The sequence below is a fragment of the Numida meleagris genome, chromosome 11, assembly GCF_002078875.1.
Source record: "Numida meleagris isolate 19003 breed g44 Domestic line chromosome 11, NumMel1.0, whole genome shotgun sequence".
Lineage (NCBI taxonomy): Eukaryota > Metazoa > Chordata > Aves > Galliformes > Numididae > Numida > Numida meleagris.
In genome coordinates this window covers 562,566-587,753 of record NC_034419.1, presented here as the reverse complement: position 1 = coordinate 587,753, position 25,188 = coordinate 562,566, and the positions used below count along the sequence as shown (strand labels likewise).

At 47.3% G+C, this 25,188-nt stretch overlaps 1 protein-coding gene across 1 annotated transcript; it reads left to right on the top strand.

The window, feature by feature from the left end:
- NT5DC2 (5'-nucleotidase domain containing 2) lies at positions 1-25,150 on the top strand (the record flags this gene model as incomplete). Its single annotated transcript, XM_021409290.1, is given in 14 exon segments — positions 1-68; positions 3,542-3,726; positions 4,506-4,580; positions 6,195-6,250; positions 7,983-8,076; positions 12,799-12,927; positions 16,923-16,983; positions 17,619-17,721; positions 18,198-18,299; positions 19,309-19,390; positions 22,629-22,715; positions 23,610-23,750; positions 23,995-24,059; positions 24,803-25,150. Coding segments are annotated over 14 exon segments (1,510 nt in total), but the record flags the coding sequence as incomplete, so codon positions are not given.

Below are 25,188 nucleotides of genomic sequence, written 5' to 3'. Positions count from 1 at the left end.
GTCCGAGGGCGCCGACACCCGGAGCTACCTGTGGGCCAGGTACCACGAGATGAAGAAGCTGGTCTATGGTAAGAGCCGCGCCCTGCCCCGCCAGAGCTCCCCTCCTTTGTCCCCGCGCTGCCCCGCCGGAGCGTGGCTCCGTGGCGGCGGGAACGTGGCCGTGCGCTCCATCTCCCCCTTCCCCCCTGGTGTCCCTCTGCCGGTCCCGGCCAGGAGGAAACCCCTTTATCTCTCCAGATTTGCCCGTGTGCAGAACAGGACTGCGGGCTTCGGGGCTGCGGCGGGTAGATCTCAGCTGCGTTAAGCTCCGTAAAAACGTGAAACAATAACTTGCGTGGCATAAGGGCACGGAACTTTTTCCTGCCGATTTCTCGACTCCTGGAATGCTGAAAGGAAGCAGGGTAGAGGGCTAAGAAGTGTCCCTGTCTGTCCCGTTAAATAGCTCTCTGTTCGCTTTCCTTCTCCAGCCCTTAGATAAACAAAAGCTGCCGGAGGGTCTGGAAGCGCCGTCTGGCAGTTCAGATTGGCAGCTTCTGTCATTGCTTCCCCCGACCTCCGAGATCTGACATAAAACATGAAGCCCTTGGTGATCCTGGGAAGAGAAGGAGTTGGCCACTGGGTGCTTGGCTGCTGCGTTCCAGCTGCTGCAGGGTGTGTGCTCCTGGGCCCAGTGCAGAGTTATCTCCAGAGCTAAATGCCAAATGGGGTTGGGTGAAGGTTGGTGAGGAGGCATGAGCGCAGTTGGCCCACGCTGGTTTTCACTGGTGGTGGTACAACCGAACCGAGTTGGGCCTTCGTTCTCGGTTTGTAACTGTGATGCGAAACCAAGCAGCTGTGTTTGTGCACTGCCTGCAAGGACTTGGGAATACCACCTCTACTTCATGTGCTGTGTTCTTCCTTCTGCCCTAAGGACAAGCGTAGTCCCGTGCCAGAGGGGCGGTGTTGTCCAGGGCTGTCCGCGTTGGGTTTGATGGTATCTGAAGTGTTGAGGAAGGCTGATAAGGCGCTGTTTGTCAAGAGTCTCCAAAATCCTGCAGTCTAGGAAATATGCAATCCTGAAACACAGCGGATCTGGAAAACAAGTGAAGATTTGGCTGTAAGGAAGTTGATATATTTGATGGATTTTTTTATCCCTAGATCTTTTGCACGTAGCTACAATAAATCTGCTTTCCTGGGCAACCTCAGAAAGAGCTTCTAACTCCTCGCCTCTGTGCAACAAGCACAAGTGTGGCTCGAAGAGAGAAGCGCTGAATTTGGTGATCACGCAGTTCTCCCTTCGCACACAGTTCTCCCTTTGCTCACGCTTCCCGGGTGAGGTGCTGAGTAAGCAGTGACTGCCTCCCTTCCTGGTTAACGCTCAGACAGAAAGACTACTTGGGATTATAACTCAGTTTTGGCAAATGAGGCTGTTTTTGATTTTGTTTTTGTTTTCTTGCTGTAATTTATTCTACCTGCCCAGCAATCCCTCTGTGCAGAGGAAGAGCCAAATCTGCTGTTCTTGGAGTAAAGGCATCCGCACTGGGTTCTGCTCAGTTAGCTAGGAAGAGCCAGTATGACAGCACCTCTGTGCTGGACGCACGGTCTGTGCAGGATTCCATAGTGCCAGGCATGCAGCAGCAGCTTTTCCTTCCCCCCAGGGCCTCAGGGACTTTGAGGCTGCTGTGAATCGAAGATGGTGGGTGGCAGCAGGAAGGGCAAGCCGTGGTTGGCTTTGGTAGCGGAGGTGTGTGATAGAAAGCACAGCAAGGAGATGAGCATCTGTGCGGCACTCCAGGAAGCATCTGTAGGGAACGTGCCACATGTGAGGCAATGATGAGAAAGCATTTTGGCTGGCATACGCATCTTCCTTTGGCCTTTAGGAGGCCAGGGAGAATGTGCTGTGTGGGCTGGGGACAAGATGTCTGAGAGGAGGAGAGCTGCGGGGCAGGCAGCAGCGTGGCAGGGGGGGCAGGCAGCATGGCCCCTGCTCTCTGCACGCTGCGTAACTCGCATGGCATGGCACGATCACTGCTCTGCTTCTGATCTCCCTGCATCCCCTCTCCTTACAAAAGCATCAGCTCCCATGGCTTTTATTGACTGGATTTTTGCAGATGCGGCTGGCTTATTTTTTCATTATTTTTTTAATCCAAGTAAGTCTCGTGTCTCCTATGAAGGGAGAGGTGGGGCTGAGGCAGCAATATATCATGCTGCTCGAACTGTCAGAACGTGTTGTCCTGACTGTAGCCAGCAGTGAGCGTCAATCTCTGCAGGGACATGGCAGCTGCAGCGAGGTGCATTCGTCATTAAAATTCTCCTCCCTGTAGGAGAGGAAAGCAGTTCTGTGCTCGCTTCTTTAGGTTAACGCTTGTACTTGGGATGTTGACCAAAAAAACCCTTTGTAAATTCTCCAGTTGTTCCAGGCAGAGTCTTAATTGGGAATGGCTGGTAGCACTCTCTGATACTAGATTCAGAGGAAAAATGGTTTTCTAGCAAGAACGTCCTACAGAACTGGCACAGGGTTCTTGCTAAAAGCCAAAAGTTAAGATAGGAAGGGGAAGAAATGCTGCCTGCTGATGCCAGGTAGGATCTGGAAAACATCCGTGCTTTTCCCTTCGTTCCAGGGGAATGTTACCTGTCCTTGTGCGGGGAGGAAACGTCTTCTTTCCTCCCTGTCCCTCAGCGTGGATGTGATGAGGGAACCCGCTGTAGAGAGCTAGCCTTATTGCTCTTCTTATCGTGCCAAGCGTGGCTCTGATGGGGTGGGAAGCGTGGAGGGCGCCTGCTCGTGGCTCTGCTGTCACTCTCACAAGCAGAAACCCTTTTCTGGAGTGAGGAACTGCAGCAGCTGACCTGTTCCCACAGCTGTTTATCAGCAGAGCGCAGATAACTTGTTGCTATCAGCACTACATGCTCCCAGAGCGTGGCCTAATGGTGCGGGGTGTTTGGTGTTCGTTTTGTAATAGGTTGTTTGTTTGTTTGTTGTTTACATATATGTGTGTGTGTGTGTGTATACACGCATAGTTGGTGCTTGTATACAACTTTGTTCCATTCTGCTCCTAAAAAAGGAAATGAAGATGCCCTGAGAGTGCCTGAAGGGCTGCTCTGTGGAGGCTGCCTGCTTCTGTGGGAAACAAATGCTGACGGGCAAACCTCAGCGTTTCTCACTGAGGTAATGCAGGTACTCCGAGGAGGGGAGCTTGCCTGCTCACATCACTCGGGAAGTGAGGAGTGCATGCTTCCCTGCTGTGCTCTGCAGCTGCCCTGGGCTGCACACCTGGTGCTTCAGACCAGGGTCTGCTTTGCTTTGTGTAGGCCGGAACCAAGGGACGTTGTTTGGTCTCCCTGATGCAGGGCAGCCGACTGCTTAGATGTTAGCATGGCTGCCAAGGCAGGCAGAGGTTGCACAGCGTGTAGCGGGGAGGTTTGTCTGAGGCGGTTAGCGGCGCCGTGCTCCGTGGCTGCTGCCATGTGGCACCTCAGCTGCCTGGCCCACAAGGATAGGTTGAAATGTTGCTGGTTCTCTTGGTTTCTCTAATCTCTCCCCCCTTCTCTTCTCTCTCAGATCTCCTTCCACCAGGAGTCTGCAATCTCCTCAACCCAGCAGCTATCTACGCTAACAATGAGATCAGCCTGAGAGATGTTGAGATATATGGCTTTGACTACGACTACACGTTAGCGCAGTATTCTAACTTACTGCACTCCATGATTTTCAACACTGCCAGAGACATCCTAATAGAACAGTTCAAGGTAATGATGCGTGAAGAATTTCCCCTCAGTTAATCCTACTGCTCACTACGACGCCCCAGATGTGCTTATCAAGTGCAGTACTGTGCGCATGTGGCACTGTTGGTTTTTCTTTTTTACATAAATTTCACATTTCAGTCTTTGATTGCAGAACGTTTTGTCTGTATCTGGAATTAATTTCCTGTTGAACGATTTACCGAGCTCTACATTCCTGAGGCTTTGTAAATATGGAGTGGGAACTTTAGTCTGGAAATAATCTGCTCTCTTTTCCCCAACTGTGGAAGTCCTGCCTACAGACTTCCAGCTTTGAGGTACACATGGTGAATAAGCATGAGCTGTGAGCCAGCAGTGAAGGGGTACAGGACTTGGCATGTGCAGGTTAATGTGGGTGATGCTGCATAGCATGCCCAGTAGTGGACACCCTGTGCGCAATAGGCGATTGCTCTGCGCGTTTTCTTCCAGTCATGTCTTTCTTTTTAGAGGGACTCTGCAGTGCCACTGCTTTGCCAAATGTACGCACTGAATGGAGCTTACTGGAAGTCTGTGCTGCCTGAATGGATCTGCTGGGTTTTTGTTAGTGTCCCTTAAATGAGAGCAACTATTTTGGGGGTTTCATTCATCCGCTTTTCTTTATTGAAGGGCAAAACAAAGTGCACGTGTCCCTTGATTGGTTTATGCTTGGAGTGAGAAGACTGGTGGGCCTAAGCCAGGTCAGCAGGTGAAATAATTTTGCTGATAATCAATGCTTGTGTCTCTTAAAATATTGCTGTCTGTCTTCCTAGTATCCAGAAGGGCTTGGGAAGTATGACTACATTCCAGGGTTTGCCATACGCGGACTTCACTATGACGTACAAAAGGTAAAGCTGTACGAAGTTCAACCTCCTGGGCTTTGTCTTTTGTCGTGTTATATTTTGAGTAGAAATACTTTCTGCTGCTGCTTACAATAACATCGATCACCAAACTATCAGTGAAATGCACAGTCCAGGTGTCTGTGCCTTCCATTGCATAGATTCTTCTTGTTTACAAGTGTCGCAGGGCTGAGATGTCCTTTGTGTTTGTGTAGCCTGCAGCAGAATGGGCCAGGCTAGTAAAAGATCTTTGATAAACAGCTTTGCCAATTTAAAAAGTTAAGTTATTTCCACAAACTAATTAATTAAAAACTTAGCTCGTTTGCTTGATCATTACTATCTTTTAGGAGATTTAAATCCTCTGTCTCCAGCAAGTACTTGCCAGGAACAGAGGCGTTATGTTTTACCCTAATAATAGAAGTGACTTGCCAGGAGAACACTTTAGAAAGCCTTCCCCACCCCCCCACCCGAATAATAGGACTGCCTGGAAAAAGATCCAAGCTACTTGAGATGCATGCTTCTTTGGAGCGCAGGCAAGCAGAGCACAAGCTCTAAACCTTTTTCAGCGCTTTGGAGCCATTCCCTGAAAGCCTACTGCCCAGTGATGTCATCCGTGCAGCCAGGCAGTCAGGTGGGAGCACAGCAGAGAAAGTTGATCTGTGAGAAACTCTTTCTATGTTTAAATCTGTGGCTGGTGTCTGCGGGAACGCAGAGGTGGCTGGCCTAGCCAAGAGAGTGCTGTTTCAGTGAGTACGGGGTCAGAACTCCCTTTTTTGGGATCAGACTTTGCAAAACACATGAAAAACTGGGTAGTGCCTGTCCGGGTGAATCTTGCAGATTTGCCTGCAATCCTCGCAAACTAGTGGGAGGTCTGCCTGCAGGGTGACAAGCTGTGCCCATGTGGTGTAGTGACGGAAGAGTGGGCCTGGAGGTTGTGAGTGCTCTGTGGAATCAGTTACCTTGCACTGTAGGAGCAGGACAAGTGGTTTGAAGCTGTGTCCTGATTTTATTTGCAGAACGGTGCTGGGTTGTCCCGACCAGCTTTCTGTGAGCTGAGAATTTGAGTTATGCTTTCAGGATGATGGATGGGCAGATGACTCATGAATAAAGGAGTATGGAAAGCCCCCAAGAGAGCTCTGATGTTACTAGCCTGGTGTGCTTGTGAGCATCTTAGCTTACATGTGTGTTGGGGAGGGGAAGAAGTGGTGGAGGGGAGCATTCCTGTGTAAGGGAATGACTGGATGCAGCTGTGCTCAAAGCCAGAGCTTGCCCCCTTAGTTCTGCTTCAGATAACTGAGATGAGAGATTGATCACGTTGTCCTCTGCCTTTCTTTTCCAACTGCACCCTTGTCCACCAGCTTGAGGGTATAGCAGGCAGTTGTGTTTTGGCTCACAGGAAGACGGGCCTTTGCCAGAGGGGCTTATAAAAAGTCATAGTGTTGATAAGTGTGTGTAGAAGTGTCTAGGGAGTAGGTGTAGCTTTAAATGCATGGATGTGGGATATTTGCATTGAATTCTATTTTCTAAACGACATTTGTTTAGCGTTTGAAACTTAAACAAAGTTTCAGTGTATACCTGCCGAGTTCTCATGGTAAATATCTGTCTTTTATTCCGTTCTCACAGAGTCTGCTGATGAAGATCGATGCTTTCCATTATGTCCAGCTTGGGACAGCATATAGGTCTGTTAGTTCTGAAAATTATTTTCTAAATGCCTGTATATGCAGATTGCTAAATCTCAGTAACCACAATTCATGGTATATGGGCTTTTTTTTTTTTTTTTTTCCTTTGAGCACAGCACAGTCTTGTCTGGCTTATCCTGTTTCCACTTGCTTCAGATGCTTACCAGGCATATAATTGCAGGGAGTTATTTTTCTCAAGGATTTCAAGCCAAGCGTGTGGGAAGACGTGGAGCTTTTTGTAGTACTTCATGATCTATCTGATCACGTACTCTACGTGATGTTTGAGCTGCAGCTACAGCGTGCCTGTGTTCACACCTCAGTAAACACTGCAAGCAGGGAAGGCCTCCAATGCACATGGTCCACGTTTGTGCCTATCTGCTCCAAGCAGGAGCATATCCCAGTGGCAGTATTCCTTGGCTTGTCCCAAAGCTAAGAGGAGAGTTGTCTGGACGTGCAAATAAACTCAAAGCAATGTCACTAATGTAATGATTCATCAGAATCTGGGCCTAGTGCAAGGTTTAGGTTGCCCTGTTTTTCCTTCTCTTACATTGTTCTCCGAGGAGACCTGAGTGTGCTTTGCAGTAAGTGGCCAAACATGCAAGAGCAAAGGGATTGCCTCCATGTGTGCGTCCAGAAAGGCGTGAGGCTGGACACTGAGAGAAGACCCAGCACTGATGAGAAGTGGGGCTGGTGTGTAAGAAGTAGCAATGCATAGATATCTATAGCAATGCTGCTGTAAATCTGTGTTGAATTTCCTGAGCGTGGAAGCGGATGGCTTTTATTTGAACTCTGCCCTTTTGCTGTTACGCTTCAGTTACAGAAAATACTCATAAGAATATTAAGAAGGGAATTTCATAACCAGAGAGAACTGGCTTTTTTGAGTGAGAGGTTTTCATTTGAGGGGGAGGGGGTTGGTACTGCTGCAAGTTTTACTGTAATTTCATAAAGAGATTTTTAGGGAAAAAACATTTAAGCATTTTTTCCTAGTGTTCTTGTATAAGTATCTGTTCCAAAGCATTTTTTTTTTCTAACCTGTCCTTTGCTTTTGAGGAAAACTTGGGGAACTTTCAATTTCTTAGAGGTTGTACATTGATAGAATACGTAAGGAGAAAGAAAAAGCTGCTGACCACTTGAGTAAACAGCCATCAAAAATTGTGCAAGAGGCAAAGCCTCTAGCAGCTAGAAAACCTGGTAAGGAACGGTACAGCTTGTAGCCCTGGTTGTGGTTACAGTATTTTGGGAGAAAAAGAGCAATCCCTGTTGAATATTCTGTTAGCGAAGGACTTGCTTTGCTCAGGAAAACTGAATGGGATGGAAACCTCATTTCAGGAAACTTTCCCTCCACCTTTTCATTTAGTGGTGATAAACTTCATGGAAGCAACCTTTCCAAAACTAGGCACCTGGTGCTGCCAGAGTCGGGTGGTGGGGCCTATTTGATGCAGCAGTCCCATGAGCAGACTGACAGCATACCGAGGGAAAACCTCTGTGTGAACTCTGCTGGAATGTGGATAAAGCCCCTCAATTAAGTTAAAGGAACAGGCAAGGTATTTGAAAAATGTCAGGGTAAGGTTTTATGTGAATCCAAAGGATCGCGGAGCTGCCACGCTTTCTTTTGTGCAAGAGAAGTGTGTGAGTTTTACAAACGAGTCTGTCCCCACTTTCCTTTCTCTGCAGTTTGTAGCTCTCTGCAGACTGGTGATTATTGACATGCTGTTTGCTGGTTTTTGTCCAGAGGGCTCAAACCAGTGCCTGATGAAGAGGTAATCGAACTCTACGGAGGTACGCAGCACATCCCCCTGTATCAAATGAGCGACTTCTATGGCAAGGTAATGTGAGCCCTTAACTGCTGTGATGCAGCAGCTCTTTCACTGGATGGGAAAACAGTGCATTGTGTGAGCATGTAAACCTCCCTTGGACCTAGTGAGCTGCAGTGTGTGTTTTTGTTCCAGTGGGAATTCGACCCAGAGGTTATTTAGCAGTTTAACATGTGAAAGCCATCTGCAAAGCATTTCTGAACACCAGGGCTATTGGCCTGGAGGTGAATGGCTCTGGAGGGTGATAGGAAAATGTTCCCTGCTTGTTCTTTTGCCAAATCCTGCTCCCAAACTACCAGGGCAGCCTGCAGGGACGGTGTTTGCACTGAGCAGTGAGGGAAGGGCTTTGTGTGTGTGTGTGTGTGTGTGTGTGTGTGTGTGTGTGTAGCAGCAGGGTGCCTGCAATGCATTTAAGTCTGGTTTGGTATAGGGTTTTTTTATCCTTCATGAAAGGGATCCCTACTACAGCCCTTCACACCTCTTCAGTGGACTTTATTTGTAGGGCTGGCATCTGTGATTGTTTTCTTTTGGGGGCAGAAAATCACACTGCAATAAGATACTGAAGCAATGCCTGTAGGAACTGTAGAGATCCTTTAGTTGCCTGAACTAGAGGAAGTTAGGGGTGAGATTTTCTTCCACAAATGCCTGATGTGGTTCTATGGGCTAGCAGGGCCATTCACATCCCTTTCCCTTCAGACTTGCTTTGTTTCTTGACCTTTGTTAGTTCAGTTGCCTACAGAGAAGCTGGAAGAAGAGCTGGCTTCCTCTGGTAAATACCCCTCTGAGTCTGCTGTCTGAACTCTCCAGCAATGTCACTATTTGATTTCTCTCTCTCTTGGGAACAATTAATCTGAGCAGTTACGTTCTGGATAAGTATATTCTCTGTTTATAGCTCAGCTTTTTTCCAGTTTTGAAGTAAATCTTTCTGTTTAGAATTTGATATCTGTCTGTAAAGTGCACTCAGTTATCCTCCTGCTGTACAGCTCTCCTCACTCTGGGCAAACTGAGATGACTTAACCCTTCTTTTTAAATAACTACAAGCATGCAGTCTGCTTCAAGCTGTGAGCTTTTGCAGGACCAGGTGCTTGTGCCGAGGTGCCTTTCTTGCTTTGCAGGTACCACAGCAGTTAATGATGCATTGTCTTCTGTCCTGTAGTTTGGGCTTGGCAGTCACACGGTGCTCCCACAAGTGGTCATTCCAAAAGGAGTCTGGGTTAGAGTGAGACCTGCAGTGTGAGAGCTGATGGGCATGTGCATCCTGATGTTAACATCAGGAAAGTGCTCTGTCCCAACTCTCATCATAGCTTGCTGGTTTGTTCATTTCCATGCATCCTTACTGCAGGATCTCATCTGTTGCTTTTCCGTGCTTTTATAAAAGCATGGAAGGGAATTCTGTCTTGTTGCAGGGGGAGCATTTGATGCTGCAGGATAAAATTTATTCTGAAAGTAAAATGGGAAAATTATTTGAACAACGTTTTGTATGCAGATTCTGTTCACCAGCGAATGATATCACAGATAAATGATGATATAGAGCAAAAGAGTACCTGCTGAGTTCTATCCATTTCATTCCTGGATTAGCTGCATTTACTCAATCATTTCAGCATGACCCTAGGTATTAAAATAGTCACTGTAAAATTTGGCACCAGAAGTGGCCAAGGGGTAGTAGCTTGTTTGTTCTGAATCTCTGTGCCACTAACATATTCAGTGGAAAGCATCTAATTTAAGGTGACTGCTGGTGTCACCAAGTGCAGTGCAACTGATGTGGAGTGAGGCCTTTGTAGGGATCTTTGACCTTGTCCTCCTTAGTGTGCAGTGTTGATGTAGCTGGATGGGCAATGGGAATCATAGAATCGTTAGAGTTGGAAGGGACTCTTGCAGGTCATCTGGTCCAACTCCCTTGCAGTGAGCAGGGACACCTGCAGCTCGATAAGGTTGCTCAGAGCCAAGTCCAGCCTGGCCTTGAATTTCTCCAAGGACAAGGCAGCCACCACCTCTCTGGACGACCTGTGCCAGTGCCTTGCCACCTTTATCATTAAAAAAAAAAAAAAAACCCTTCTTCTTTATATCCAATCTAAATCTCCCCACTTTAGTTTGAAACCATTTCCCCTTGCCCTGTCACAACAGACCCTGCTAAAGGGTCTGTCCCCTTCTTTCTTACAGCCCCTTTAGATACCAACAGGCTGGTCTCAGGTCTCCCCAGAGCCTTCTCTTCTCCATGCTGCACATCCCCAGCTCTCAGCCTGTCCTCCTAGGGAGGTGTTCCATCCCTTGGATCATTTCTGTGGCCCTCCTCTGGACACGCTCCAACAGGTCCACATCTCTCCTGTGCTGAGGACTCCCCCTCTGGACGCAGCACTCGAGGTGAGGTGTCATAGCACAGAGCAGAGGGTAGGATCACCTCCCTGCCCTGCCGGCTGCTCTGCTTTGGATGCAGCCCAGGATACGGTTGGCTTTCTGGGCTGTGAGGGCACAGTGCTGGCTCATGTCCAGCTGCCATCCACCAGCACCCCCAGGTCCCTTTTGGCAGGGCTGTGCTCCATCCTTATATCCTCCAGCTTGTACTGATAGTGGTGGTTGCCACAACCCAGTTGCCAGACCTTGCACTTGGCTTTGTTGAACCTCGTGAGGTTCACCTGGGCCAAGGAACAGCTACAAAATCAGAGACAACAGACAACACGTGTAAGACAAACAAGACTGATGTAATTGAAGCGTGTTAATATTCTCCATTAAGGCTTTTTTTGATCCTCTGTTGGCAGGAGTGTATGGATAACTTCTGGCATCCCTACACCTGCAATTCGTAGAAACAGATCTTGCCCAGGATTGGACAGTGCAAGTAGTGTGCCTTACACGGGCAGGACTAGTGTTAGTTATCGTGTAAGAAAGGTAGAGAACTTGTGAATGTCATGGAAAAAGTGTACCTGTCATTCCTTCTAAACCTGTGGTGCAGTTTTCATCCTGACGTATGTCAGTTTTTTTCTGGTGTAATGAAGTCATGGCTGCGAAAGGGAGGGCGTGAGGACAGACTTACCTTTTAGGGTAATGGCACAAGGCACAATAACTAGGTCAATTAGCTACAACGTAATTCTTTGCAGTTAAAATCAAACATTTAACTGTCTTCTCTAAGCTTCAGGTCTTCAAAGGTAGGACAGGTAATTGCTCTGCTGATCTTTGCTAAATCCTATACCTAGTGATTTAAGTAGGAGCTGCCTGTGTGTGTCCCTCTTGCTTCTCTCCCAGAATCCCTTAACAGTTCTGCAGAACATTTGGGGAAAAGTTGTGATGCGGGTGAAGTGTTGATCTGCCTGTAATTAGCAATAGGACAAGAAGAATGGCCTCAAGTTGTGCCGTGGAGATTCAGGTTGGACAATAGGAAAAATTTGTTCTCCAAAAGAATGGTTAGACACTGGAACAGGCTGCCCGGGGAGGTGGTGGAGTCACCGTCCCTGGAGATGTTTAAGGAAAGGGTAGATGCAGTACTTAGGGACATGGTTTAGTGGCCTTGGGTGATGGGTTGATGGTTGGACTAGATGATCTTAGAGGTCTTTTCCAACCTTAATGATTCTGTGATTGGACTTGATGATCTTGAAGGTCTTTTCCACCCTATACAATTCTATGATTCTGTGGAGGAAAAAGAAAAAAAAGATGGGGAACTATTTTCAGGAAATTTTGTTTTTCCTAGTAGGATAAATGTTCCTTTAGTGAAACCACATCAAAATGAACAAAAATCTGCTGAAAGGATTCAACAAATGTTGTTTAGTGGCACCACCATGTGATACGTAGCCCAGACCAAAGGGTGTCTGCTTCTGCTGTTGCTCAACTTGTCCTGTGCTGGATGGATGGAAATTGTGTAACCCTCAGCATGCCATCATAGCTTTTGGTCACAGCAAAATGCTGTTTGTTGTTTTTTGCTGTTTTGCATCTTCTTCCTTGCCCCCAGTTTGTGTTGCCTCGATATTGCCTTCAGATACTGCAGCACTAGTGCTAGTTGTTTTACGCTGGCTAGAACGGCCTAAATGGAAGGTGTCATAGGTGTTGCATCCTGACGAGAAGTGTCATATGTTTGGCACTAGGCAGCATGTGTCCTCTGACTGCTCCACTTTGAGTCCTTTCTGTGATCTGTTGGACGCTGCTTTCATGTCTGTCTTTCACACAGCTATAAAAAATACCTTCTGATCTGGACTGGTATTACTCCAGAGCATTGCGACTGCAACCATCAGCCATGGGTTGCTCAAAGCTCACATGCACAGGCACGATGTGATTGGGTTGCCAGGCACCTCTGGTGGCTGGGTTCGTTGAGAAGTCTGCTTCCCAAATTGCTTTTCACATACAGTATCTTAATAAGTGTTCCCTTGGCAGTCCTGGCATTTCGGTGATGAACAATGAGAAAATTGATTGCGGTTTACTGGTGAGACTCACCAGAGTCTTCTGCGTTGTTGTATTGGGTGGCTGGTCTCTCTGGAGCCAAACTTGTCTGTTGATCTGCTGATAAGGTCATGACTGATTGGCTATAAAAACAGCAAATGTATGGGAGGGCTGCAGCCCTGCCTAATGCAAGGTGAGTTATTACTGGGTCAGGATGTAACTGTCTATTTTCACCTAAATGCTTTTGTTATCCCTTCCAAATGGTACTGAGTGATAAGAGTTTGCTTTTTGGGGTTTGCGTTTTTTGTTTGTTTTTTTTTTAACATTTTTTGTTCAATGCATTTCTGTAACTTTTTTTTTCTTGCTTTCTAGGGTCCTTCACTTAAACAGTTTATGGACATCTTTTCTCTTCCTGAAATGACACTGCTCTCTTCAGTCATCGATTACTTTATAACTCATGGCATTGAGTTTGACCAGGTCCATCTTTACAAGGATATATCTGTAAGTAAAATGTCAGCAGCCCCATAGCTCATACCACATCAGAGTTGCAAGCTCTTGCGAGCTTTGCAGTTCCCAAACCTAAGGGCTGTTAGTGCGTAGTCTAATATGACTGTGTTGTTGCCACTGTAGAGCTTTTCAGAATATGTTACATCTGTGATCACACTATGGTGTTGATGTTACTGTACATATCCTTTGTGGAAGTATCTAGGCCGGTGGAGGCTGAGGATTCTCTGGGAAATATGCTACAAAGCTTACGTAAATATTTTCTAGTTCTACAAACTGGTAAGCTCTCTCTTCCTGTTAATATCTTATTTTTCAAAGAGGCTTGGTCTGACCATATAGTTTACTTTATACAGGGATTGTCATGAAAAGCCTGCCCTTGCCTGCTCTGCAAATCCACCCCTTCGGTTTGCATCTGCAGGGTAGGCTGATCCTTTTGGGGATGTTTCTCTGTGCATGACTGTGGCTTCTGTCAAGAGCCAGTTAGTCCAAGGTGCTGATTGTGCCCACCAACTTCACTCCCAGCATTTGAAAGGTCTATATAAGATTATCACCGCTGTTGGGGGCTACCATTTGACTTCTTAGTTAATGCTCTAAATGAGTTGCAAGTGCCTGAAAATGCTGTCCTAGGTGACATATGTTGACAGATGATGTGTAGTCCCTGGTAGTCAAGCCTTACTTCTTGCTTTTCTCCATGGAGTGGGGTTTGGGGTTTGTAATTTGTGGGAGTGTTACGCTCATCCTCTGGGAGCAGCCTGTACATACACTGTTCAGTCTTCTTGTGAAGGAAATGCTGCATCTGTGCTGCTGCTTTTGTGATAAGGATCCACCCTGTCAGCTTTGCTGCAGCCAAGGATTACTGCTTGTGTTCTGACCTTCTGTTGGTGCTTGATAAGAGCATGCCAGCCAGTTTCCCACAAGACCTGAACATGTTCTTAGGGTTGTCAGTTTCTGATTTTGGAGTGGGGAAAATGAGAAGAGGGAACACAGCTGACTCCAGAGGTCTTCTGTCAAGTGTGTCTTCTGAGCCTTCTTTTGAGGTCAGAAATGATTTGTTCCTAGCTGAAACCTTGAGAGGAGGTGAGTGGTTGCTGTAGCCTAATACAAACTCAGTGCAAGGCAAGTGGTGTGCTCAAGCCTTCAAACTCCTGCATGCTAATTCTGGCAATTGTCTTTGCATCCTTTCCTGAGGGATGTCGTTGTTCCTGAAGGAGTGACTGAGGTAGGCAGGGAAGTGAGATACAACAGAAAGTCCATGGCAATGCCTGAAATTTTTACTGAAAAGATGACAGCTGATCTGTACCCTTACCAGAGCAGCCTTTTTTTTTTTTTGTACAGTGAGAATAAACAAACATTTTTGCAAAATGAATTCCTCTGCAGTGCAAGCACAAAGAAATGATTTGGGGACATGAGCACAGAGAGCCTTCTACGCCTTCACAGACAGATGTCCAAGCCCCAGCTGCTTCTATAATACAGGCTTGCAGTGAGTTAAGACATGTCTGAACCTGATACACTGCTGTAATTCTTGGTGGTGGCCATAATTGCAGTGTTGTGTGTTTGGGAGTGAGCACCAGAGACGCTGTACTGAGTCAAAAGTGCAGTCCCTAAGGCAGCAGTATATGCTGAAGCGGATGTGTAAGACTGTGCTCCTTATGTACCAGTTTGGCTGTTTCATCTTGGAAAGTGAGAAAGCTTTCCTTGGAGGGAGTTTTTAAGTCCTGCAGAAAACGTACAGTTCTTCCCTCGCTCCTTTTGTTATTGTTGGGAAAGGCACCTTGGAATCTCTTTCTGCTCTGCAAATGTAGTTTTGATGCAAATACCAAGCACTGCTTGCTTTTAATGACAGTGCTGGTCAAGATGAAGTTGTTTTCTTGTTAGCGCTCTTACTTTTTGTTCAGTCTCATAGCTCAGTAGGGCAGTCTTTTGGGGAATGAGGTGCGACCTCTGCTGCCTTTTTACCACTGAGATCCAAATGGTGTAAGAAGTCTCCTAAAACTCTACTTTGATGAGGAGCCGCCTCCTCCTTCACTGTCCCCCACTTAAGTTGAAAACTCAGATTCTCTCCCAGCTTTGAAGGAGATTAATTTTAGGCTGGTCAGCAAGTTTCACGTGCATGGCAGTGAGACCAGGTGACTGTGTGTTGTTGCGTGCATGTGTTCCCCTAGCAATGGCAGTGGTGGGTGTGGGCATGCAGTCTGAAGAGGCACCTCCTAGAGGAATACCAGCAGTGATTTAAGTGTCCTGGAGAAAGGCAGCCTTTGTTTACCTGTCTAAATTGTCACAGATTAAAATAATACCTTTAAATGTGCAAACACTGCTAAATATGTTTGTGCTCTGGAAATGGCCCTGTGTATTTGGCATATCTCATTGGATGGAGACTTGTGAAAAATCTTAGTTGGGTGTGTCCAAAAATGTGTTGCACCTTGGCCTCTTGCCTGGAAAATAGAGGATATTTGGATATCCTTAACAAGCTAAAATAGCTTCCTCCCTCTTGAAAACTGGGTAGCTCTGTTTTGGCAAACAAACAATCAAACAAACCCAACCCACCAGCACTCCTAATGGATGCTTCTGTGCCCATTGGCTACCTGGGGCCAGGGCTGGTAGCCTTCCCTGGCTCTTGGAAGCCAGGAATCACAGATGCTCACCTCTGTTGTTCATTTTTGCCACAATCCATCCTTTGGGTTATATTTGATAAAGCTTCTGCAGGCATACGGAAGGAAGAAGAGCGAGCTAATGTCCAAGCCACTGAGGTTTTGGGGCAGTAAATTGTTTTGGGTTCCACAGTTTTGGTTGCTGCTTTGGTAGCAGTGCATTAACATGTACTGGTTTCCAGGAGAAGGAAGGAAGTAGTGCTTTCCTAGAATCATAGAATCATCGTAGATCCTCAGTTGGAAGGGACCCACTGGGATAGAGTTCAACTCCTGGCTCTTCACAGGACCACCCAAAAATCAAACCCTACATCTGAGAGCAGTGTCCAAATGCTTCCTGAGCTCTGGCATCCGCAGTGCTGCTCTCCACCCTCTTGTCCCCCAGTCCATACATATAGGCAGGGCTGGCCCACACCAGGTGCAGAATCTGGCACTTGCTCTTGTTTAGTTCCATACGGTTGTAAATTGCCCAGCCCTCCTGTTTGTCAAGATCGCTCTGCAAGGCCTCTCCATCTTCAAGGGAGCCAACAGCTCCTCTCAAGGTCATCCACAGACTTACTTAGTATGCTTTCAAGTCCTGCATCCAATAAATTGATGAAAAGATTAAAGAAAACTGACCCTAATTGAGCCCTATGGAACCTCACCAGTGGCTGTTCACAAGCCTGATGGAACCCCGTGTACCATAACCCTTTAAGCCTGACCTGCCAGTCAGTTATTCACCCATCATGTTATGTTTTTGTCTAGCTGCATACTGAACATCTTGTCTAGAAGGCTACTGTGAGAGATAGTACCAAAAGTCCAAAAAGATTCCATCAGCTAGCTTCCCTTGGTCAGCTAGGTGGGTAACCTTATCATAAAAGGAAATTGAAGTTGTTAAACAGGACTTTTCCATTGTTAACCTGTATTGGCTGTGACCAATGACTGTTTTCAAGCATTTTCCAGTAACTCCCAACCAAACCTCCATAATTTTACTGGTCACTGAGATGATACTGATAAGCCTGTAATCATCAGGGCATTCTTTCTTGCCCTTCTCGAAAACTGGGCAGCATTTTCCAGTTTTCAATTGATCGAGACCTCCCCAGGTTTCCAAGATCTGTTCCCACATGGGAAGATTTTGAGGTTTCTCTCTTGATAGTGTGTCAGCTTGACTATAGCCACTGTGTTCCTCTTTTCAGCATGTCAGTAAGCCTTACTGGACAAGGTCCTCTACATTGGCACCAAGCACTTCATTCAGCAAGAAGACAGGATGTGTCATTAGTGTGTTCCTCCTCAAAGGTGGCAATTGGCTGGGAAGCAGGAATGCTATATGTAAAAGTGAAACTTTTTTTTCCCTATTCTTTTCTTTAGGATGCTATTAGAGATGTACATGTGAAAGGAGTGATGTACAAATGGATTGAAAAAGATATGGGTGAGTTAAGCAGAATTCTGCTGCAAAATCCATTTTTACGTGTCCTGTACTATGTAGCATTCTGCAAAAGATTGCTGCATAGGTCCTACACTAAGTCTTGATTGTGACATGCCTAAAGGCAGCCAAGGGTTAGAGTGGCATTAAGGACCAGGTGATATTTAGGGTTTGATGGAGGATCTTGTTTTAATGGAGGAAACAGCTACATCATTGCTTTTGTTTCTGTTTTCTTTCTGCCTTTAAGTAGGGGTTGGCAGTCCTTGGCATAGTGTGAATGTTGCCAAGGCACTGTCTAGGAAGGCTGAGGAGGTCTCCATTTAGAGTGGGGGAAAAAACCTCCTGATCATGATCATGGCCTCGAGTGGTTATGACTTTCCATTTGGGATCAACCCTCTTTCTTGCTAGCCTTTTCAGTTCCTCGGGCTTTCTCATCCCTCTAGGTGAGATAGATAAGGATGGGGAAGGCCATTTTATCACCATACTGTTTCACTACCTGCCCTGTCTGAGACAGATCTAACTTGGTCCTTTTGCATCTCTGTTGGTTTATGGGTTAGGTTTGGTTTTGTTTGATTTTAAAGAAATGTGTTCATGACCTCTGCCAACATGTCTTGATTGATGTCTGTTTTATTCCAATTTAGAACAGTATATTCTGCATGGTGATGAAATCTATGCTGTCCTAAACAGACTGGTGAACCACAAAAAGAAACTCTTCCTCATTACGAACAGTCCCTTTAGCTTTGTGTGAGTACCTTTAATATGCATTGATGTGTCACCACAGTGCAGCAATAGCTTTGCAGTACGTTCTCTCATCCAAGCTAGAGAGTTGTGTGGCAGTAGTGATAGAGCGCACTGTGGGGACCAGTTGTGGTGAACATGGCACCCTGCTGCTCTTTCTACACCATCAGGTTTCACTTCTCCAAGAGTCTATGAGGCTGTGTCTGGCCACAGTGTTATGGAGCTCCACTTTGAATTACTCTGACAGCTTGTGCTGCAGACTTCTCTGGACTTCCCATGGTAACAAGAGAAGGGTGGGATGCCTGGAATTGGTCAAAGCGTTACATCAGCCCTTCGTGCAATCAGGCAGCCTTGTGAGACTCTGAAAATGTTGTGCTTTCTTCTTTGTTGCTAAAATGAGAGTAGTTTTACGACAGACTGTTGTGAAGATGTAGCGTTGGGTGGGAATGGTCTGTTAACTTTGCTGTTCCTTTCCCCCCTAGGGACAAAGGAATGAAACACATGGTTGGCAAGAACTGGCGGGACTTATTTGACATGGTCATTGTGCAAGCTGACAAACCCAACTTCTTCACTGATCGGCGAAAGTATGTCACCCAAGTACCATAGTGCTGTGTGTGGACTCAAGGTTTTACGCCCCGTTGTATGGTGTAAACAGTTTCCCCTGCCTTCCTAAAGAGCAGTTTATGGTTTTCTGTGTATAACTTAGATCCACTATGCAATGAACCTTCCAGTGCCATCTCAGATACTCTCTGAGGCTTTTGTCTTGGTCAACAAAAAACGATCAGTCTGGGAATAAGTAGATCCTATGGTTAATGCCGAACAGAAAGCGTGTTCCTAAAATTAGCTATCTTAAACCTCCAGAGTTTTTTCTTGGCCTGGGCTTAACTTAGGTTTTAGAGGTATTAGTGTTCTTAAATCTTTAGAAAGAAAAGAGAAGTGGAATGGTATGTGTGACAGCTGGCTGTTTATTGGCACGAGGTCTCGAGAGTGTGCCAACAGAATTCCTTTTCCTGTTCCTGAAAGCAAATATCTGTGGTTTTAGTTACTGAGTATGATGGTGTTTTGTAACAGGTAGCTCTGGAAGCCTTTGTACGTGGCAGCTGGGTTTTGTGATCAGCTAGGAGATGTCAGGGGACCAGATGATAGGCAGACCACTGTCCTTGCTTTGCACTTTTGTTCATTGGTTTGGGAGACTTGTGCCTGCTTCGTTGCCTCAGCTTATGACTGACCAGGAATATATTCTATGTTTGGCTCTCTAGGGAGCCAACTGTTCTTTCCTCTTCCTCCCCCCCGCTCCCCGAACCACTAGCCTAACCAGGAGTAAATCTGTATACTGAGCTGACTTTATAAGATTTCTCTCCATGGGATGTGGGTGAAATGTCATAGGGATGTGGGCTGGAGCTATGATGATCTAGGTCTTTCGGAGATAAAAATGTATGACTGCATGGTGCCTGAGGGTCTTTCGTGTAATGAGCTGGTGAAATGAACAGGGTTCTTACATAGGTAAATGAGATTTGAATGTTGTAGTTGCCAGGTAACAGTCACTAAAAATCAAAAGAAGTTGAAATCTCCTCCCTTTTTTTTTTTTTCCAGACCTTTTAGAAAACTGGATGATAATGGCTCACTGCAATGGGACAAAATAAACCAGCTGGAGAAAGGAAAGATCTACAAAGAGGTAAAGTGACCTGGGTGCATAAGAGATAAGAAGCAAGAGTCTGAAATGCTGGAGACTTACAGTACACCTGCACTCTCGGAAGTCACTGGAAAAGCCTGGAGATAGTAAGAAAACAGAAAAGTCTTCTTAGGCAGGGTGGGTGCTTTGATAGATCACTTATGGATGTTTGAAAAGTGAAATATAGGTGCTTGAAAAGAACACCTGTAATAGGGTTAGAGGGCAATTGCAAGGAGGCATGCTCTAGGCTCTGTGTGCTGTGGTGGCCTGTGGCAGCTAGAGATGCTTTCTGGCCACGTGCAGAGAGGTCTTGCTTGGCCAATATGATACTGTTCCCCTAAGTGCTTTCAGCATGTCTCTTGGCACGCTGTGGAGCAATAGCATTAGGATTTGCAAGCCTCTGAAAGGTCTTTCAGCTCCTGTGTACGTTAGGATCAAGGGTGGTCTTGTACATCAGAAAGCCCTGCCAATGTCTGCTGTGCCTGTTAGCGTATGATAAACCAGCATCTGAGCATGGTGAGAGATGGTCCATGCCATGCTCTTTCTACACTGCACTCTTGGCAACTGCAGCTTGTTAAACTTGAAGGAGGCAGAGCTGAAACAAGGTATGACAGAGCTGCCTGGTAAGAAAACCTTTTGTCTGCATCTCTGAAATGTTTCCTATGTAGCTCCGTGTGTGGGTGATGCTGCGGAGTGGCATGTAGCTCAAGGGATGTATTTCAGTCAGCCTAGCTGGTCTTTGTCTTAGAGAGGGAGGGTCCCCAGGGCAGGAGCAAGGGTGAAAAGGGTCAGTTATCCTAGGGAATTGGGTTCTTGGCTCTCTGCTCAGGAGGGTCTGTGCTGAGTTCTCTGCCAGGCTGTGCTGAGTTCTCTCTGCCAGTCTGAGTTTTCCCCGCTGCTGCCTGGTTTGTGTGAAAAGCAGGGAACCTACCCTGCTTGTGTAGATTTTCTGACGTCCCAGTCCTGAAACCTTTGTCCCTTAGGGGGTCCCAAGAGTGTGATTGTCCAGAACTGTCTGCAGCCTGATGTTTGTGCAGAGGTATTCCACATCTCACTCCAAGTTGTTTGCCACAAGATTGGAAGAGATGGCACAAAGCTGTCTGACTTAGTTGTTGCCTTGATCTCTTTTTGCTGCACTTTTCTATAAAACAGGAGGTTTTTTAGCAGTAGCGAAGATTGCTTAGCACTTTTTGGAAAGAATGGTCTTCCTAAGTGAGGAGAGGTTTCACATTGAGGTGGTGTGTGGGAAAGGGTGATCAGAAAGGGTATGAAGCCTGGCTGCCCTGTCTCTTCCCTTCCTGAAAGACATGCGTATCCATGGGCCCTGGTGAACTTGCTGCCCTGGGGTGTTCTCCTTGCAGCTGGTCTGTACCTTGAGATAAAGTGGCCTCTGTCATTAGGACGGTTTGTTCCTGGTTTTATGAGCTGTTGGATCCCACGGGAAGAATATGTTAGTGAGATTGCGGTCAAGTAGCTGTGACCTGACCTGCGGTAGAAAAGTAGGTCGTGTCCTGGAGTGCTGTTCAGAAGCCTCTGGCCTGTCCAGTGGGACTGTCAAAGTGCTCTGCTACTGCTTCTGCACTCTGCCAAGAGCTTGGAGCTGGGAACATGCAAGCAGAGCCCATAGAAAATCTCTTTCCCATGGGCAAACTTTCTTAGTTGGTTAGCAGCTCCTTCAGAAGAAGAGGTGCGCCTCAGGCATGCTGAATTAAACTCTGCTCTTGACCACCTACATCTTGGGGCCACAGATGGCTGAAGCAAATGAGTGCTGCACTGGGGAAAGGAAACGATGAGAGAAGAAGGTGGGGTTTTGGGGTCCTCTCCAGTCCTCCCCCATCACCACGTTAAACTGACTGCATCAAGATTGTTGCTTAAGTGTGGTTCTTGGGATGTAACAGTGTATTGTGTGACTTTTTTGTTTGTTGAATCTGATGGAGATCCGTGCTTCTGTTGCTTGGGTGAATCTTGCTATGCTGTATATGCTCTTTATAAAAAGAGCATATTACATTACATTATTAGAGTCTGACGTTTCCTTTGATCAACACATTCCTGTTTCAATCATCTGAAGATTTGATCCTAACACGATTTATGGTTTCTCTCACAATATGCTTCTTTCTGGCTGTCTATCGCCATGGATCTTGCTGTGCTGGGATGTTGCAGAGGTGCCTTGCTCCTGTCCCCTGGTTCACAGCTGTATGGCAGCTGTGCTGTGGGTGTCCTGCATGAATGGGATCTTACGGACAAGTATTCTGTACTAGGGACTAAGGAGTTCAAATGATGGCCCTCCTGCCTGTTCTCTCTCTCCTTTCTGAAGAACATGGAGTTTTTTATTTGTGGCACCTATGTGCTCCTTCCCCTAGTCTGTGAGTTCAGGAGAGGAAGTCCAAGAAATGTAGAGGCCTACTGGCCTTCACTCAGCAGTGAACAGTAGACATGCTGCCTGGCAGCAGAGATGGGCACAGGCTGGAGGTATTGCTGCCGAGCAGCCTGCAGGTTGGTGTGACTGCTGGTGCTGGCACGCTAGTCTGCTGGCACTGATGGGGCCTTTTGCTTTCCTAGTGGGTTTTGTTTCCGTTGTGACTCATGTGGAAAACTTGTGTGGAAATGGGAGTCCCTAAAGTCTCCTCTGTGTGCTGACAGGATGTTTGGAAAGTCTTGAAAGCAGCTTTAGCTGCTGCTTTGGGGTTTGGTTTGTTTTACTTAGCCGTGAATCTGCCCAAGCTGCTTGGCTTCGTGGCTGGGGTAAGCAATTGCTGTGAATGTGTGGGCTTTAGTGCTTTGGTTGAAATGGCAGTCAGCGATGTGAGAACAGCCTCAAGTGCTCCTGACTGATAGCCTTGCATGCTCACCTTACCCCCCATGAATTCTGTGAGGTGAAATCTTTATCTGAGCCTGGCAGCTTCTGAGCCCAGAGTGCCTGGGGTTCCTTCTGTCCACCACTGAGCTTTTCTCATCTTGCCCTCTAAGCGGCCTCCTTTCGTTGTCTGTGTGATCCCTTCGACTTGCTGTGCCCTAGGGCACAGGGCTTCCTGACTTGCTTATTGAGATATAAAGAGTTTCTGGCTTTTTCTGCAGCCTGAGAAAGTCTAAGAGTTGTGCAGGGAGTTGTCCCATGGGAAGAGAAAGTGAAGTAAGATGGAGGAGGGTAGAAACCTGTGAATTTGGTGGCTGCCCCAATTCACACAGTGAGGTTGAGGGTGTTGGGCCACTACCCACGTTCCTGTACTCCTTTTACCTGCAGGGTAATCTCTTCGATTTTCTGAGGCTGACAGGTTGGCGTGGATCCAAGGTGCTCTACTTCGGTGATCATCTGTACAGTGATCTTGCGGTGAGTAAAAAGCTCTGCATTTTGCTTCGGTGTGACCCCCAGCAGGGCTTGAAGTGATGAGCACTGTGGTGTGTCAGGAGGATGTCTGTGTCCAGGCTGAGCATTTTGGGCAGTCAGTCATCCAGGAGGTGTGTGTGGCCAGACTTCTGCACATCTGGCATCACTGTGTATTGCAGAGTGAATCTTTGCTGCTCTGCAAGCCCAGATTGCCCCAGAATGCCGAAAGCTGCTGTGGAGGGGAAAAAAAAATCTAAGAGCAGATGATAGCAAGGTTGGAGCAAGCTTGTTAGAGAACTGCTGGAGTGAGAAGAGAAGCAGAGCAACCTAGTTATCTCCTGTGGTAAGAGGAGAGCATGAGAGAGGCCGTGCTGTGGTCCTGTTGGAGGAGGAGGTGGTACTTTGGCTGGTGAAGGATAGGAAAAGGCTGAGGAGGGAATGCAGTGAGGTGACAGCAAGCCTGCATGACTGTTGTGGTTGTGTTGGTCCATAAGGCAGGGCCCTGCTCTGAGCAGACAGGTCTCTGGCATACTGTGCTTGGTGCTCTGCTGACTGTGGCTTTTGGGTCACTTCCTGAATGTAAGCATCCCACTCTGCTGTCACGCAGAAGGAAGCGGTGCAGAAAGGACACCTGAGGTACCTTCTGCAAGTAAATAACAACTGCTGGTCTGTGAACTTGAGAGCAGGTTATGTGAAGCTCACATTTCTAGATGCTTCTTGCAGCTGATCCTCGTGCCTGGGAGATGGGATTTACTGTGTGACCCAGAACGGACTGTTAGGATGCCTGTCCCCTGAGGATCTGCAGTGGGAACAGACCAATTTTCTTGGAAACAGGCTTCTGTTTGGCTTTCAGTCTTCATGTTGAACTCATAGTTGTTTTTTCACCCCGACCTCTAGGACCTCATGCTGCGTCATGGCTGGAGGACCGGAGCCATAGTCCCTGAACTGGAGACAGAGATTCGCATCATAAACACAGAGCAGTACATGCACTCCCTGACCTGGCAGCAGGCTCTGACGGGGCTGCTGGAGAGGATGCAGGTAAAGAGCTCCTGTCTGAGCAAGGAGTGTAACGTGCCTTCTCCCAAGTCTGAGACTTGGGACTGTTGTAGGAATCAGAGGATATCATAACTTTCCTGTGTTCTCAAAAAGCATCTTATTCTCCTCAAATGAAGCTGATGGAGGGGCCTCGCAGGTTTGTGAGTTATGGGAAAACCCTGAGGGGACCAGAGATGTGGCTTACAGGGCTGATGTAACCTGGCACTTGCTGCTGTTGTCTCTGCAGATGTATCAGGATGCGGAGTCAAAGCAGGTACTGCTGGAGTGGATGAAGGAGCGGCAGGAGATCAGGTCAGTGCGTTGCCCTGCTTGCTCATGAGCTCTCGGGGGCTCGCAGTCCTGCACTGGGTCTATTTGTTTTGGGGAAAGTGCTGCTGCAGCTGTTGTCCTGTGGCCCTCCCCGCTGCCTCGTGTCTGCGTTGGGCTGCAACGGTGCAGTCCCACAGCATGAGAGGTTGGAGGGGTTGAATACAGGGAGGGAAAGGGGTGGCGGTGTCGCCCTGGGCCAGGAGGGCCGGTGGCTGGCTGCTGTGACACCCAGCACTGCAGGCGTTGCAGGTGGGTCCCCATCTGTAGCAGGGACAGTAGCGAGGAAGGCCATGTAGTGAATGTTCCTTGCGGTCTCAGTGCACAAGGGTGGTCTGCCTTGGGCCTGGGTCGGAGGCTGATCCCAAAATATCCTGTGGGAGTGGAGTGGCCTGGGGTTGCAGAACTTTGGGGAGGAACCTGGGATCACGACCGTGGACTTAAGAGGGCTGCTGTGAGCTGGAAAGGCATGGATTCTTATCTGAGTTGGCATCGTTCATGTTGGGCCCAAGAGGGCTTGGTCTGCTGGTGCTGAGGCCACTGCTGTTTTGCAATAACTGCCAAATTGCCAAATATTGATGAGCATAGCTTTTCTGAGAGTCTTCTGGAGCGTCTGAGAGGCTGTGACGTGCTAGGAGTGTGTGTCGCCCGAACAGTGGCTCTCACTGGGCAGGGAGTGAGCCTGAGAAGTGCCTTCAACCTACAGAGCTTCAACTTTTTTCTCTCAGGTCCCTGACAAAGAACCTGTTCAACCCCCAGTTTGGAAGCATCTTCCGTACCTTCCACAACCCCACGTACTTCTCACGCCGGCTGGTGCGGTTCTCTGATATCTACATGGCATCCATCAGTTGCCTGCTGAATTACGATGTGAATTTCACCTTCTACCCACGGCGCACACCTCTGCAGCATGAGGCCCCGCTCTGGATGGATCAGCTCTGCACAGGCTGCATGAAAACCCCCTTCCTGGAGGAGATGGTGCACATTCGGTGAAGGGCCGGCTATTCTGGCCCACAGAGCAAGTCTGTATGTGTGGCCACCAGCACCTCTGTCTACCACTAAAGGGTGTTTGACATTTATGGATGGATGCAGATTGCGTGTTTGCCGCTCCCTGCTT